The sequence below is a fragment of the Ranitomeya imitator genome, chromosome 8, assembly GCF_032444005.1.
Source record: "Ranitomeya imitator isolate aRanImi1 chromosome 8, aRanImi1.pri, whole genome shotgun sequence".
NCBI lineage: Eukaryota > Metazoa > Chordata > Amphibia > Anura > Dendrobatidae > Ranitomeya > Ranitomeya imitator.
Window position 1 is genome coordinate 61,133,495 of NC_091289.1, and position 17,322 is coordinate 61,150,816.

General features: G+C 49.5%; 1 protein-coding gene across 1 annotated transcript in view; it reads left to right on the plus strand.

Moving 5' to 3' along the window:
- SUN2 (Sad1 and UNC84 domain containing 2) overlaps positions 1-17,322 on the plus strand; it is a 116,159-nt gene that overhangs the window by 54,215 nt on the left and 44,622 nt on the right. The window contains exons 6-7 of the mRNA XM_069737017.1: positions 1,985-2,062; positions 3,980-4,073. Of these exons, the coding sequence (XP_069593118.1) occupies positions 1,985-2,062; positions 3,980-4,073 (172 nt within the window). The remainder of the gene's footprint in view (positions 1-1,984; positions 2,063-3,979; positions 4,074-17,322) is intronic.

Here is a 17,322-nt window from a genome sequence, read left to right on the forward strand (position 1 = left end):
ATGGGCTAGGGTGTAGGTGTCTCCACAGCGCAGAGGCTGATACCCAACAGTGAGGAGAGAATAACTATGCAAACCCTAAGGCTAGGTTCACATTGCGTTAGGGCAATCCGTTAAGCGCATAGCGCTAGCGGATTGCGCTAACGCAATGTTTCTTTTTGGTCCGCGTTCGCCGTCCCCGCTAGCGCAGATTCCCGATCTGCGCTAGTGAGGTCCGTCACAAAAGAACGGCACATCGCTAGCGCGTGCCGAAAATGGCACGCGCTAGCGATGCGCTACAGGCAGAAATAACATTGCTGTCAATGTTTGCGCTAACGGACCCGTTGCACGGCGTTAATTGCGACATTTTCGCCGTGCAACGCTGTCCGTTAGCGTTAACCCATTAACGCAATGTGAACCTAGCCTTAGGCATAAATAATTGTAGAATAGTTTACCTCAGACGTGGCAGAGTGGTGTCCCCACACCTCAACGCACGTTTCGCCCCTGGCTTCTCCCGGATTGCACTCAGTCCAGTGTTATACTATGGGGCAGTGCTGATCAGAGATTATTTTCTCATTCTGATTTGGCATAAGAGAACAATTGCAGCACTCTGCGAGTGCATCCGATAATCTGATCATGTGCATCCATACAAGTCTATTGATGCTTGTGAAACATCGGACTGCACTTAGCCAGCTGTCATCCCAGTGCAGTCCAATGTATGCGCACAGACACCATGGAGAAGATGGAGAAATGAAGTTCTCCATCTTCTCCGCACCTCATGCGAGAGAATCTGATCAAAGTAAGAAGACACTTGGATCAAACTCTGACAGAGTCGGAGTGCGGCATGGAAAGTGAGAAGTCGGAGGTTTGGCTTACCAACTCCATAGCCCTGGCATAGCTGTGGAGAAGGAGTCAGAGTTGGAGTCAGAGCCCATTTTGGTGGAGTCGGTGTCATGGAAATTGAGGAGTCTGAGTCGGTGGTTTGGCTTACCGACTCCACAGCGCTGCTTAAGAACACCCCTTTAACTGTTCCAATCTAACCTAGCCCTGTTTTTTTTTCACCTTGAGACCTGGCCTGCATTTTATTAACTAAGGGTACCGTCACACAGTGGCATTTTGATCGCTACGACGGCACGATTCGTGACACTCCAGCATCGTAACAATATCGCTCCAGCGTCGTAGACCGTGGTCACACTTTGCAATGTACGACGCTGGAGTGATAATTTCATGACGTATGTGCGATGTACAAGCCGTTGGTTACTATGCGCACATCGTATACAATATCGTGCACACCTTTGTTACACCATGCGATCATGCCGCCACAGCGGGACACTAGACGACGAAAGAAAGTTTCAAACGATCTGCTACGACGTACGATTCTCAGCGGGGTCCCTGATCGCAGGAGCGTGTCAGACACAGCGAGATCGTAACTATATCGCTGGAACGTCACGAAACGTGCCGTCGTAGCGATCAAAATGCCACTGTGTGACGGTACCCTTAGGAAATAAAGCCATTTTAAGTCATTAGCATCTGCACTCAAGGTCTGAGGTGTGAATGTGGTGTGAAATTACAAGGCCGAGGCTCCCCTGTCTGTAACATGGCAGATGAGCACTTTCTGTTGGTGAACTAGAAATTACAGGACTACAGCACAAATGGCTGAGCTTTGTGGGGAAAAGCTCCAGATCAGGATCTAAGAACACAATGAAGTTTTTATTTTTTCCTCGAGGTATGCCAAGCTAATAGTGATGTCGTGTTCCTAGGATGCAGCGCTAAGCCAGCACTGCGGACCCTTTATTCTCTATTCGGTGGGATATGAGAGGACAGGTCTCACAAATTATTATGCAGTGCATCCTCAGTGTAACCACTAGTGCCAAAATTATTATATATTAATAGTACAAAAGTAATTATTTTTATTATTCCAGTTACCGTATTTAAAATCGTAGTTCAGCATGTCGTGATCCGTTTCTAGCAGAGGTATAGCAGTGACAATCTTGTTTTCTTCCTCTAGGTCATTCTCATCCCCACAAAGGTCATACAGCCTTCTCTCACTGGAGAAAATGGATGCAGCAGATGTTTTCCTATCCAGGTGGAGAAACTTTATGTACAGTGATATTAAAGGGGTTTACCACTACTAAAATATTAGGATCAGTCTCTAATAGCAAATCGGTGGTCTGACACCCAACACCCCTTTTGATCAAATAAATAGGAGCTGATCTGCAGCACCTGGGAGTGGCCACTACCCGGTATAAAAAGCTTTGGGGTTCCTCTCTGTACAGCGTTTAGATCTGGACGCTACTGCAGCTGGTAACGGGTGATCATTTGTGGTCATGGCTGTAGGACACCCATCGATTTATTATTTATTACCAATCCAAAGTCATACTGGACAACCCGTATAATGGCTTATTACTGCAGCTGGCAATAAATAACATGAATGGGCTATTCAGTGTCTACTAAATATAGTTTCAAATGTCCCTAACGTTATATTCTCCTGCTCTCGTGGAGAGGCATAAGGATCATGCTGGGCGTACAGTTGCAAAAACAATGTTACAATGCCCACCTCTTACATGGCTACTTTTCTATATAATCTGAGCTGTGCTCAAGACTCTTCAGGTGTTTCTTGGTTTACTTAGGAACTGTAGCGCCCAGTTTGCGCCCTGATCTTCCCCATTCCTGATCTCCGGTCCAGCAAAGAAGAATACGATAGAGACAATATACAGACAGGCTTAAATGGCAACTAACATTCTAATTAAAAGTGTATTAAAATAAATTGTTAAAACTTTTGCAGCTGCAATGGAACAAGAATCTTTTTACCCAAGGGAATAATTTTGACCTTACCTCTTTTTCAGCTTTAAAAGCTCACCGACACAAAAAGAGGACTTACAAATCCTCCAAAAAAAGTCACAGAAAAAAGCAGAGATGTTTTACCTGCTCAAGCCTCCAACTGAATGCACCAGCAGGGCGCAGCGGACCCGATAAATGATGGCAAACACACAGGTGCAAAAAATACCGATGAAACAACCACTTTCAATCCAGTGTTGGCTGTTTGGCATTAGTGCACAAAAAGATAAGAGATACTAGTCTGTATATGGCATAATTCACACACGCAATGCAAGGCATCTGGTTTGCAGCCTATTAGTAACGCACAAACAGGCGGGCTGCCCAGTGCTACAAAATGCATGCTGTGTGAACAGAGGCCAATAGTTTACAGAGCCATCATGGTCCGACTGCGCCCTGCAAGATAAAGTGCAAAAAGAAAACCACATATCAATGTATGTAAGGTATTAGTTTATATTGGGGCCTCAATACGTAAGCTGGCAACCCACGTCACGGGTCCTTACAATTTGCCAGTCCTAACGCTAAACATTGAATAAAAGCTCACCGACACAAAAAGAGGACCTCCTCTTTTTCAGCTTTACATCAAAGTGCTTGGTACACTGACCATACACCAATAAAGCCTAACTGGCAGTAATCTGAGAGCCACATAATGTAGGGATGGAGACCTTGATTCCAGTAATGTATCACTTACTGGACTGCTTTGTGCAGTTTTGATACAATCCATTTTTTTCTCTGCCGCAGATCTAGCAGTGCTATGAATACTGAGCTCTGTATAACCCCACCCATACCACTGGCAGTTTCCTGTGTACTCAGTGGTGTGGGTGTGGTTACACAGATTAACTGGACTGGACTGAATGTGAGGCCTAGTCCAACAGTGATAATTTCCTGCTGATAAAATACTGATTGTATTGAAACTACAACACACAGTCTGAGTGGCACATCCCTGATATCAGGGTATCTCCTCCATCATGCTTATTTCACATTAAATAGCAAAAACATGTTGACAGATTCCCTTTAAGACAAGTGATGGCTTTTCCTTCATGTGCCTCAATAGATATGAGTACAGATAGCTGCAAGCTTTGATTATAAGCATCCAAAAGAGGTTAGATCTTAGATGTTGTTAAATATTTTGCATAAAAAAACTATTTTTAATGGTTTACTTTTGCAGGCCGTGTGTTTGGGCTTTTGTACTGGTGGATTGGTACTACGTGGTATCGTCTTACAACCTCAGCTTCCTTGCTGGATGTCTTTATCTTAACCAGGTTAGGCAAGCAAAATACATTCAATGTTGGCAGATAATATTTGCATTTTCAGAAAATGTATGTATTTTTTATTTTTCTCTAACAAACATGTTGAAGAAGGCTACCGTAATCTAAATAAATGGTTGCCATGAGTCACCCATGGTAGTAACAAAGAAATGTATGGTACATAATTTTTGTAACCTTAATATGTTGCACTATAATGTTTTCTCTTCATCACGGGTCTATTTGCCCCTAACCATGCCGTAGGAATTTTTTTTTTTTTAATTCTGTACATGATTTTGGGTGCAGCTATCTTGCCTTAGCTGTCAGAGATCTGCTTTACAGCAACAACATAGACCAAATCCAATAGCCGGCCATAGTCTGGAGATGCCTTATTCATGTCCATAAAAGAAACTTGGCTTGTGGGCATCTCAGTAACGTGACAAGGTCGTTATGTCGGGTGGAGGTGGATTTGAGCTGTGACCATTTACCTATAGTGATTGGTGTGATTATTATTTATTTTTTAGAGCAACATTGATTTCATGATGTGTACATGTAAAAAGGGGTTTACATACAAAACAAACAAAGTACAATGAACAAACTAATGATGGCAGACTGGTACGGAAAGGAGAGGGTCCTGCCCTTGTGGGCTTACAGTCTACAGGATAATGGGGAAGGAGACCGTAGATGAGGAGCTTGCAGCAGCTGCGGTGGTGGTGAGGTGGCTGCGGGGTCATTGCAGGCTGTGGTGAGGTGGCAGCGGGGTCATTGCGGGCTGTGATGAGGTGGAAGCAGGGTCATTGCAGGCTGTGATGAGGTGGCAGCGGGGTCATTGCAGGCTATGGTGAGGTGGAAGCAGGGTCATTGCAGGCTGTGATGAGGTGGAAGCAGGGTCATTGCAGGCTGTGATGAGGTGGCAGCGGGGTCATTGTAGGCAGTGATGAGGTGGCCACGTGGTTATTGCAGGCTATGGTGAAGTGGCAGCGGGGTCATTGCAGGCTATGGTGAAGTGGCAGCGGGGTCATTGCAGGCTATGGTGAAGTGGCAGCGGGGTCATTGCAGACTATGGTGAGGTGGCAGCGGGGTCATTGCAGGCTATGGTGAGGTGGCAGCGGGGTCATTGCAGGCTATGGTGAGGTGGCAGCGGGGTCATTGCAGGCTGTGATGAGGTGGCAGCGGGGTCATTGCAGGCTGTGATGAGGTGGCAGCGGGGTCATTGCAGGCTATGGTGAGGTGGCAGCGGGGTCATTGCAGGCTATGGTGAGGTGGCAGCGGGGTCATTGCAGGCTATGGTGAGGTGGCAGCGGGGTCATTGCAGGCTATGGTGAAGTGGCAGCGGGGTCATTGCAGGCTATGGTGAAGTGGCAGCGGGGTCATTGCAGGCTATGGTGAAGTGGCAGCGGGGTCATTGCAGGCTATGGTGAGGTGGCAGCGGGGTCATTGCAGGCTATGGTGAGGTGGCAGCGGGGTCATTGCAGGCTATGGTGAGGTGGCAACGGGGTCATTGCAGGCTATGGTGAGGTGGCAGCGGGGTCATTGCAGGCTATGGTGAGGTGGCAGCGGGGTCATTGCAGGCTATGGTGAGGTGGCAGCGGGGTCATTGCAGGCTATGGTGAGGTGGCAGCGGGGTCATTGCAGGCTATGGTGAGGTGGCAGCGGGGTCATTGCAGGCTATGGTGAGGTGGCAGCGGGGTCATTGCAGGCTATGGTGAGGTGGCAGCGGGGTCATTGCAGGCTATGGTGAGGTGGCAGCGGGGTCATTGCAGGCTGTGATGAGGTGGCAGCGGGGTCATTGCAGGCTGTGATGAGGTGGCAGCGGGGTCATTGCAGGCTATGGTGAGGTGGCAGCGGGGTCATTGCAGGCTGTGATGAGGTGGCAGCGGGGTCATTGCAGGCTATGGTGAGGTGGCCACGTGGTTATTGCAGGCTGTGATGAGGTGGCAGCGGGGTCATTGCAGGCTGTGGTGAGGTGGCAGCGGGGTCATTGCAGGCTGTGGTGAGGTGGCCACGTGGTTATTGCAGGCTGCATAACATAGCACAACAGCTGGCGCACTCCTGAATATATGTAAATGTAACATGGGGGTGGGGGTGCAGAACCAGTGGCTGGAAAGTACTACTAGAAACAAAAAGAAAAGAAGCCACTACACAAATGTTCGCACACCACCTGATACGTATCAAAAGAGAACAACTTTAATGGGTAACACAACAATAAAAACAGTTAAAACCAATACAACAAAACTCCCCCCGTCAGGTCCAAAATGCTCACAAATGAATATATAAATATGCTGCATAAAACATATGACTATAGAACCGGCTGTGCTCACAATAAGGCACCATGTAATGTCACCTGGGATAGCATCATAAAGAACCGGGCATCCAGAGGGTCAATGCCCCAATGCCCCGCACGGTGAACTCAGAGGGGGGAGGGAGAAGGAGGACGACGAACCCCAACCCCATAAATGAAACCCCCTAGAGAGTCCAAACTACTGGAATGTAGGGTATATAAACGCTAAAGACATCTAATAATGCTGTGAGATGTAAACAGGGATCATAATGCCTGGGCACATACTCTGAGCAGACCCCTAGGCTACCATGCTAGGTGCCTCACTAGCCATATAGTCACCTTCGGTAAGAACACACAGCCGCAAGTGGAGCAGGACCGACACGGGGGAAGCGGGGTCATTGCAGGCTGTGATGAGGTGGCAGCGGGGTCATTGCAGGCTATGGTGAGGTGGCAGCGGGGTCATTGCAGGCTATGGTGAAGTGGCAGCGGGGTCATTGCAGGCTATGGTGAGGTGGCAGCGGGGTCATTGCAGGCTATGGTGAGGTGGCAGCGGGGTCATTGCAGGCTATGGTGAGGTGGCAACGGGGTCATTGCAGGCTATGGTGAGGTGGCAGCGGGGTCATTGCAGGCTATGGTGAGGTGGCAGCGGGGTCATTGCAGGCTATGGTGAGGTGGCAGCGGGGTCATTGCAGGCTATGGTGAAGTGGCAGCGGGGTCATTGCAGGCTATGGTGAAGTGGCAGCGGGGTCATTGCAGGCTATGGTGAAGTGGCAGCGGGGTCATTGCAGGCTATGGTGAGGTGGCAGCGGGGTCATTGCAGGCTATGGTGAGGTGGCAGCGGGGTCATTGCAGGCTATGGTGAGGTGGCAACGGGGTCATTGCAGGCTATGGTGAGGTGGCAGCGGGGTCATTGCAGGCTATGGTGAGGTGGCAGCGGGGTCATTGCAGGCTATGGTGAGGTGGCAGCGGGGTCATTGCAGGCTATGGTGAGGTGGCAGCGGGGTCATTGCAGGCTATGGTGAGGTGGCAGCGGGGTCATTGCAGGCTATGGTGAGGTGGCAGCGGGGTCATTGCAGGCTATGGTGAGGTGGCAGCGGGGTCATTGCAGGCTATGGTGAGGTGGCAGCGGGGTCATTGCAGGCTGTGATGAGGTGGCAGCGGGGTCATTGCAGGCTATGGTGAGGTGGCAGCGGGGTCATTGCAGGCTGTGATGAGGTGGCAGCGGGGTCATTGCAGGCTATGGTGAGGTGGCCACGTGGTTATTGCAGGCTGTGATGAGGTGGCAGCGGGGTCATTGCAGGCTGTGGTGAGGTGGCAGCGAGGTCATTGCAGGCTGTGGTGAGGTGGCCACGTGGTTATTGCAGGCTGCATAACATAGCACAACAGCTGGCGCACTCCTGAATATATGTAAATGTAACATGGGGGTGGGGGTGCAGAACCAGTGGCTGGAAAGTACTACTAGAAACAAAAAGAAAAGAAGCCACTACACAAATGTTCGCACACCACCTGATACGTATCAAAAGAGAACAACTTTAATGGGTAACACAACAATAAAAACAGTTAAAACCAATACAACAAAACTCCCCCCGTCAGGTCCAAAATGCTCACAAATGAATATATAAATATGCTGCATAAAACATATGACTATAGAACCGGCTGTGCTCACAATAAGGCACCATGTAATGTCACCTGGGATAGCATCATAAAGAACCGGGCATCCAGAGGGTCAATGCCCCAATGCCCCGCACGGTGAACTCAGAGGGGGGAGGGAGAAGGAGGACGACGAACCCCAACCCCATAAATGAAACCCCCTAGAGAGTCCAAACTACTGGAATGTAGGGTATATAAACGCTAAAGACATCTAATAATGCTGTGAGATGTAAACAGGGATCATAATGCCTGGGCACATACTCTGAGCAGACCCCTAGGCTACCATGCTAGGTGCCTCACTAGCCATATAGTCACCTTCGGTAAGAACACACAGCCGCAAGTGGAGCAGGACCGACACGGGGGAAGCGGGGTCATTGCAGGCTGTGATGAGGTGGCAGCGGGGTCATTGCAGGCTATGGTGAGGTGGCAGCGGGGTCATTGCAGGCTATGGTGAAGTGGCAGCGGGGTCATTGCAGGCTATGGTGAGGTGGCAGCGGGGTCATTGCAGGCTATGGTGAGGTGGCAGCGGGGTCATTGCAGGCTATGGTGAGGTGGCAACGGGGTCATTGCAGGCTATGGTGAGGTGGCAGCGGGGTCATTGCAGGCTATGGTGAGGTGGCAGCGGGGTCATTGCAGGCTATGGTGAGGTGGCAGCGGGGTCATTGCAGGCTATGGTGAGGTGGCAGCGGGGTCATTGCAGGCTATGGTGAGGTGGCAGCGGGGTCATTGCAGGCTATGGTGAGGTGGCAGCGGGGTCATTGCAGGCTATGGTGAGGTGGCAGCGGGGTCATTGCAGGCTATGGTGAGGTGGCAGCGGGGTCATTGCAGGCTATGGTGAGGTGGCAGCGGGGTCATTGCAGGCTATGGTGAGGTGGCAGCGGGGTCATTGCAGGCTGTGATGAGGTGGCAGCGGGGTCATTGCAGGCTATGGTGAGGTGGCAGCGGGGTCATTGCAGGCTATGATGAGGTGGCAGCGGGGTCATTGCAGGCTGTGATGAGGTGGCAGCGGGGTCATTGCAGGCTATGGTGAGGTGGCCACGTGGTTATTGCAGGCTGTGATGAGGTGGCAGCGGGGTCATTGCAGGCTGTGGTGAGGTGGCAGCGAGGTCATTGCAGGCTGTGGTGAGGTGGCCACGTGGTTATTGCAGGCTGCATAACATAGCACAACAGCTGGCGCACTCCTGAATATATGTAAATGTAACATGGGGGTGGGGGTGCAGAACCAGTGGCTGGAAAGTACTACTAGAAACAAAAAGAAAAGAAGCCACTACACAAATGTTCGCACACCACCTGATACGTATCAAAAGAGAACAACTTTAATGGGTAACACAACAATAAAAACAGTTAAAACCAATACAACAAAACTCCCCCCGTCAGGTCCAAAATGCTCACAAATGAATATATAAATATGCTGCATAAAACATATGACTATAGAACCGGCTGTGCTCACAATAAGGCACCATGTAATGTCACCTGGGATAGCATCATAAAGAACCGGGCATCCAGAGGGTCAATGCCCCAATGCCCCGCACGGTGAACTCAGAGGGGGGAGGGAGAAGGAGGACGACGAACCCCAACCCCATAAATGAAACCCCCTAGAGAGTCCAAACTACTGGAATGTAGGGTATATAAACGCTAAAGACATCTAATAATGCTGTGAGATGTAAACAGGGATCATAATGCCTGGGCACATACTCTGAGCAGACCCCTAGGCTACCATGCTAGGTGCCTCACTAGCCATATAGTCACCTTCGGTAAGAACACACAGCCGCAAGTGGAGCAGGACCGACACGGGGGAAGCGGGGTCATTGCAGGCTGTGATGAGGTGGCAGCGGGGTCATTGCAGGCTATGGTGAGGTGGCAGCGGGGTCATTGCAGGCTATGGTGAAGTGGCAGCGGGGTCATTGCAGGCTATGGTGAGGTGGCAGCGGGGTCATTGCAGGCTATGGTGAGGTGGCAGCGGGGTCATTGCAGGCTATGGTGAGGTGGCAACGGGGTCATTGCAGGCTATGGTGAGGTGGCAGCGGGGTCATTGCAGGCTATGGTGAGGTGGCAGCGGGGTCATTGCAGGCTATGGTGAGGTGGCAGCGGGGTCATTGCAGGCTATGGTGAGGTGGCAGCGGGGTCATTGCAGGCTATGGTGAGGTGGCAGCGGGGTCATTGCAGGCTATGGTGAGGTGGCAGCGGGGTCATTGCAGGCTATGGTGAGGTGGCAGCGGGGTCATTGCAGGCTATGGTGAGGTGGCAGCGGGGTCATTGCAGGCTATGGTGAGGTGGCAGCGGGGTCATTGCAGGCTATGGTGAGGTGGCAGCGGGGTCATTGCAGGCTGTGATGAGGTGGCAGCGGGGTCATTGCAGGCTATGGTGAGGTGGCAGCGGGGTCATTGCAGGCTGTGATGAGGTGGCAGCGGGGTCATTGCAGGCTATGGTGACGTGGCCACGTGGTTATTGCAGGCTGTGATGAGGTGGCAGCGGGGTCATTGCAGGCTGTGGTGAGGTGGCAGCGAGGTCATTGCAGGCTGTGGTGAGGTGGCCACGTGGTTATTGCAGGCTGCATAACATAGCACAACAGCTGGCGCACTCCTGAATATATGTAAATGTAACATGGGGGTGGGGGTGCAGAACCAGTGGCTGGAAAGTACTACTAGAAACAAAAAGAAAAGAAGCCACTACACAAATGTTCGCACACCACCTGATACGTATCAAAAGAGAACAACTTTAATGGGTAACACAACAATAAAAACAGTTAAAACCAATACAACAAAACTCCCCCCGTCAGGTCCAAAATGCTCACAAATGAATATATAAATATGCTGCATAAAACATATGACTATAGAACCGGCTGTGCTCACAATAAGGCACCATGTAATGTCACCTGGGATAGCATCATAAAGAACCGGGCATCCAGAGGGTCAATGCCCCAATGCCCCGCACGGTGAACTCAGAGGGGGGAGGGAGAAGGAGGACGACGAACCCCAACCCCATAAATGAAACCCCCTAGAGAGTCCAAACTACTGGAATGTAGGGTATATAAACGCTAAAGACATCTAATAATGCTGTGAGATGTAAACAGGGATCATAATGCCTGGGCACATACTCTGAGCAGACCCCTAGGCTACCATGCTAGGTGCCTCACTAGCCATATAGTCACCTTCGGTAAGAACACACAGCCGCAAGTGGAGCAGGACCGACACGGGGGAAGCGGGGTCATTGCAGGCTGTGATGAGGTGGCAGCGGGGTCATTGCAGGCTATGGTGAGGTGGCAGCGGGGTCATTGCAGGCTATGGTGAAGTGGCAGCGGGGTCATTGCAGGCTATGGTGAGGTGGCAGCGGGGTCATTGCAGGCTATGGTGAGGTGGCAGCGGGGTCATTGCAGGCTATGGTGAGGTGGCAACGGGGTCATTGCAGGCTATGGTGAGGTGGCAGCGGGGTCATTGCAGGCTATGGTGAGGTGGCAGCGGGGTCATTGCAGGCTATGGTGAGGTGGCAGCGGGGTCATTGCAGGCTATGGTGAGGTGGCAGCGGGGTCATTGCAGGCTATGGTGAGGTGGCAGCGGGGTCATTGCAGGCTATGGTGAGGTGGCAGCGGGGTCATTGCAGGCTATGGTGAGGTGGCAGCGGGGTCATTGCAGGCTGTGATGAGGTGGCAGCGGGGTCATTGCAGGCTGTGGTGAGGTGGCCACGTGGTTATTGCAGGCTGTGATGAGGTGGAAGCGGGGTCATTGCAGGCTGTGATGAGGTGGCAGCGGGGTCATTGCAGGCTATGGTGAGGTGGCAGCGGGGTCATTGCAGGCTATGGTGAGGTGGCAGCGGGGTCATTGCAGGCTATGGTGAGGTGGCAGCGGGGTCATTGCAGGCTGTGATGAGGTGGCAGCGGGGTCATTGCAGGCTGTGATGAGGTGGCAGCGGGGTCATTGCAGGCTGTGGTGAGGTGGCCACGTGGTTATTGCAGGCTGTGATGAGGTGGAAGCGGGGTCATTGCAGGCTGTGGTGAGGTGGCAGCGGGGTCATTGCGGGCTGTGATGAGGTGGAAGCGGGGTCATTGCAGGCTGTGATGAGGTGGCAGCGGGGTCATTGTAGGCTGTGATGAGGTGGCCACGTGGTTATTGCAGGCTATGGTGAGGTGGCAGCGGGGTCATTGCAGGCTGTGATGAGGTGGCAGCGGGGTCATTGCAGGCTGTGATGAGGTGGCAGCGGGGTCATTGCATGCTATGGTGAGGTGGCAGCGGGGTCATTGCAGGCTGTGATGAGGTGGCAGCGGGGTCATTGCAGGCTATGGTGAGGTGGCCACGTGGTTATTGCAGGCTGTGATGAGGTGGCAGCGGGGTCATTGCAGGCTATGGTGAGGTGGCAGCGGGGTCATTGCAGGCTATGGTGAAGTGGCAGCGGGGTCATTGCAGGCTGTGATGAGGTGGCAGCGGGGTCATTGCAGGCTGTGATGAGGTGGCAGCGGGGTCATTGCAGGCTGTGATGAGGTGGCAGCGGGGTCATTGCAGGCTGTGATGAGGTGGCAGCGGGGTCATTGCAGGCTGTGGTGAGGTGGCCACGTGGTCATTGCAGGCTGTAAGCTTTCCTGAAGAGATGGGTTTTCAGGTTCCGTCTGAATGTTTTGAATGTAGTGGATAATCGGACTTGTTGAGACACAAAATTCCAGAGGATGGGAGATACCATGGAGAAGTCTTGAAGGCAATGGGGTGAGGAACATATGAGTGTGGAGGAGAGAAGAAGGTCCTGTGAAGACCAGAGATTGCATTTGGGGAGATGTCGGAAGATTAGTTCGGAGATATATGGAGGAGACAGGTTGTGGATGGCTTTGTAGCTCATTGTTAATAGTTTGAACAGGATTCGTTGGGAAATTGGAAGCCAGTGAAGGGGTTTGTAGAGGGGAGAAGAGGAGGCGTAGCGATGAGAGAGGTGGATTAATTGGGCATCCTGTGTACTTCTAAAGTGGAGCTGAAAAAAAAACCGTAGTTTAAAGGAATATATCTTTATTGTATCCTAAAAAATCCTAGTACCAAAAAAAGAGTCAAATATAGTGTAGCAAACCTACGCGATTCAACATTACACCTTACTCCTGGTCTCCACTAATTAAATGGTTACTCCGGAGAGATAAAAAATTATTCTAATGGCCATGCCTTCATAAACAATAAAGTTAACATGAACAGTTCTGATTTCCACCCTCAAAGTACCTGTAATTCCGTGTGATGCTAGAGCTGCTCCTCACTTCTCCCCCTCCCTTCTGGGACATTATATAAGGGGGTATAGCCTGCTCCCGGGTGCTACTAGTAGCAGCCAGCCCCCTGATGTCTCCTTCAGTGTTTAAAGAGCTTGTCATGTTGTCACTGAAAAATATATGGACACGTGGGACATGCACAACTTAGGCCCCTTTCACACATCAATTTTTTGCCATCAGTCGCAATCGAATTTTGAGAAGAAAAAAAAACGGATCCGTCAACTGATGCCGCCGGATTTGTTTTTTTACTCATTGACTTGTATTAGCGAAGGATGGCCTCACGTTTCATCCGTCGTTTGCCGGATCCGTCGAAAAATTTTTGTCCAGCGGCCGGAAACAACGGACAATGTAACGTTTTTTTGTGTACGTCGAAAAAACGGACGGTGACGGATCCGTCGCCGTCCGTCGTTTGCTAGAATGGAAGTCTATGGCGCCGGATACTTCAAATGATGGAATCCGGCGACGGATTCCGTTTTTTTTAACTGAGCATGCTCCGATCGAATTAGCCAGATTCGCTAGTCGGATCCGTCCAAAAAAACAGATCCGTCGCATCACATCAGTTTTTCTCCGTCGAGCCAATGGATTGTGAATGATGGCAAAAAAACTGATGTGTGAAAGGGGCCTTACCTGGTCACCCCTTTATGCTGACTGTTGTCAAGTTTTCTCCGTTCTGAAGCTATGTTCTCTGATTCAGAAAATACTTGGCTGCCACTGTCTAAGGCTATGTGCACATGTTCAGGATTTCTTGCAGAAATTTCCTGAGAAAAACCTACAATTTTCTGCAAGAAATCTGCATGTGTTTTTTTGCGCGTTTTTGGTGCGTTTTTTATTGCGGATTTTTCCGGACATTTCCCAATGCATTATATAGTGGGAAATCCACAAAATTAATGAACATGCTGCGTTTTTTTTACCGCGATGCGTTTTTTTCACGGAAAAAAATGCATCATGTGCACAAAAATTGCGGAATTCATTCTAAATGATGGGATGTATATAATGTATGATGGTTTTTTTTGCGGTTTTATAGCGAAAAAAACACGAAAAATCAGCAACGTGTGCACACAGCCTTAGATGCTGGATGAAACAAGAAGGGCACCAGATAGGTTGGTTTCAACTGGAGGATTTCACTGGAAGTTACATTAAAGCAACCTATTTAGTTTACACAGTAGGTCAATTTTTTTCCGAGGATATTTCCTTTAAAGGTAACTTCTCACATAATTTTTAGCTATTAAACTGCCCACGTGTTTGATTAGTAATGTGATGTGCTTCACTAACCTGTTTTTGTTAAAGAAAAGATCCCAGTATTATGTTTAAAAAACCACTTTTATATCATTAGGGGATTCCCTCACAGGCCTTTTCTTTCAGTCATAGGGGTGTCGATTTTATCTTTTTACTCATGGATCAGTCAGTGTGGTTTTGAAATTAAGTACACCCACAGGATTGCAATTGTCGTGACTGGCCCAAAGTCACGGCAACCACGTATCAAATCCTGCTCATGCACACTGCCCGCTCCCCGGGCATGCACACTGACTCTGGCGTACTTTCCCAACTTCATACCAGATGTGCGCATGCTCAGGAGCGCAGAGTGGAGGATACACAGCGGCGTGCATAGCGTGCGCACCCATGCGACTGATCCAGAGCAGCTCTAATGCAAGCGCGCATCTGATATAAAGCTGGGGATGTACGCCAGAGTCAGTGCGCATGCCCGGGGAGCAGATGGGCAGTGCGCACATGTGGGATTTGATACATACTTGCTGTGACATCGGGCCAGTCATGACAAGCAATCGCAATATTGTGGGCGTGCATAATTTCAAAACCACACTGACAGATCCATGACTGAAAAGATAAAGTCACCTCCCCTATGTCTGAAAGAAAAGGTCTGTGAGGGAGCCTCCTAATGATATGAAGTGTTTTTTTAAACCTAATGCTGGATCTTTTCTTTGACCATAAGATGTTGTGATGCACATTGCATCCCTAGCAACGCACGGGGGCAGTATAATAGCTAAAAACCAGGTGACAGGTTCCCTTTAACCCCTTTCGGACATTAGACGTACTATCCCGTCGAGGTGGTATGGGCCCGTATGACCACCGACGGGATAGTACGTCTAACGCGATCAGCCGCGCTCACAGGGGGAGCACGGCCGGGTGTCAGCTGACTATCGCAGCTGACATCCGGCACTATGTGCCAGGAACGGTCACGGACCGCACCTGGCACATTAACCCCCGGTACACTGCGATCAAAGATGATCGCAGCGTTCCGGCGGCACAGGAAAGCATCGTGCAGGGAGGGGGCTCTTTGCGTGCTTCCCTGAGACCCTCAGAGCAACGCAATCTGATCGCGTTGCTCCGAGGGTCTCCTACCTCCTCCTCCCTGCAGGCAGGGATCCAAAATGACCGCGGGGCGCCTTCCGGGTCCTGCAGGGAGGTGGCTTTCAAGCGCCTGCTCAGAGGAGGCATCGGGAAGCCTCCCTGCAGTGCACGTCAGATCGCTGATCTGACACAGTGCACACTGCAAAGTGTCAGATCAGCGATCTGTCACTTTACTGTGATGTCCCCCCCCCCCTGGGGCAATGTAAAAAAAAAAATATTTACATGTGTAAAAAATAAAAAATAAAAATCCTAAATAAAGAGAGAGAAAAAATATTGATCCAATAAATACATTTCTTTATCTAAATAGAAAAAAACAATAATAAAAGTACACGTATTTAGCATCGCCGCGTCCGTAACGACCCGACCTATAAAACTGTCCCACTAGTTAACCCCTTCAGTGAACACCGTAAAAAAAGGGCAAAAAACGACGCTTTATTATCATACCGCCAAACAAAAAGGGGAATAACACGCAAGCAAAAAGACGGATGTAAATAACATGGTACCGCTGAAAACGTCATCTTGTCCCGCAAAAAACGAGCCGCCATGCACCATCATCAATGAAAAAATAAAAAAGTTATAGTCCTCAGAATAAAGCGATGCAAAAATAATTTTTTTATATAAAACAGTTTTTATCGTATAAAAGCGCCAAAACATAAAAAAAACATAAATGAGGCATCGTTGTAATCGTACTGACCCGAAGAATAAAACTGCTTTATCAATTTTACCAAACGTGGAACGGTATAAGCGAACGCCCCAAAAGAAATTCATGAATAGCTGTTTTTTGTTCATTCTACCTCACAAAAATCGGAATAAAAAGCGATCAAAAAATGTCACGTGCCCGAAAATGGTACCAATAAAAATGTCAACTCGTCCCGCAAAAAAACAAGACCTAACATGACTCTGTGGGCCAAAATATGGAAAAATTATAGCTCTCAAAATGTGGAGACGCAAAAACTATTTTTTGCAATAAAAAGCGTCTTTTAGTGTGTGACTGCTGTCAATCATAAACATCCGCTATGAAAGTAAATCAAATTCCCCTTTATCACCCCCTTAGTTAGGGAAAAATAACAAAATTTTAAAAAATGTATTTATTTCCATTTTCCCATTAGGGTTAGGGTTGGGGCTAAAGTTAGGGTTGGGGCTAAAGTTAGGGTTGGGGCTAAAGTTAGGGTTGGGGCTACAGTTGGGGTTGAGGCTAAAGCTAGGGTTGGGACTAAAGTTAGGGTTGGGGCTAAAGTTAGGGTTGGGGCTAAAGTTAGGGTTTGGATTGGGATTAGGGTTAGGGGTGTGGTTAGGGTTATGGTTGGGGTTAGGGGTGTGTTTGGGTTAGGGTTTCAGTTAGAATTGGGGGGTTTCCACTGTTTAGGCACATCAGGGGCTCTCCAAACGCGACATGGCGTCCTATCTCAGTTCCAGCCAATTCTGCTTTGAAAAAGTAAAACAGTGCTCCTTCCCTTCCGAGCTCTCCCTTGTGCCCAAACAGGGGTTTACCCTAACATATGGGGTATCAGCATACTCAGGACAAATTGGAGAACAACGTTTGGGGTCCAATTTCTCCTGTTACCCTTGGGAAAATACAAAACTGGGGGCTAAAAAATAATTTGTGTGGAAAAAAAAATGTTTTTATATTTTCTCGGCTCTGCGTTATAAACTGTAGTGAAACACTTGGGGGTTAAAAGTTCTCACAACACATTTAGATAAGTTCCTTGGGGGGGTCTAGTTTCCAATATGGGGTC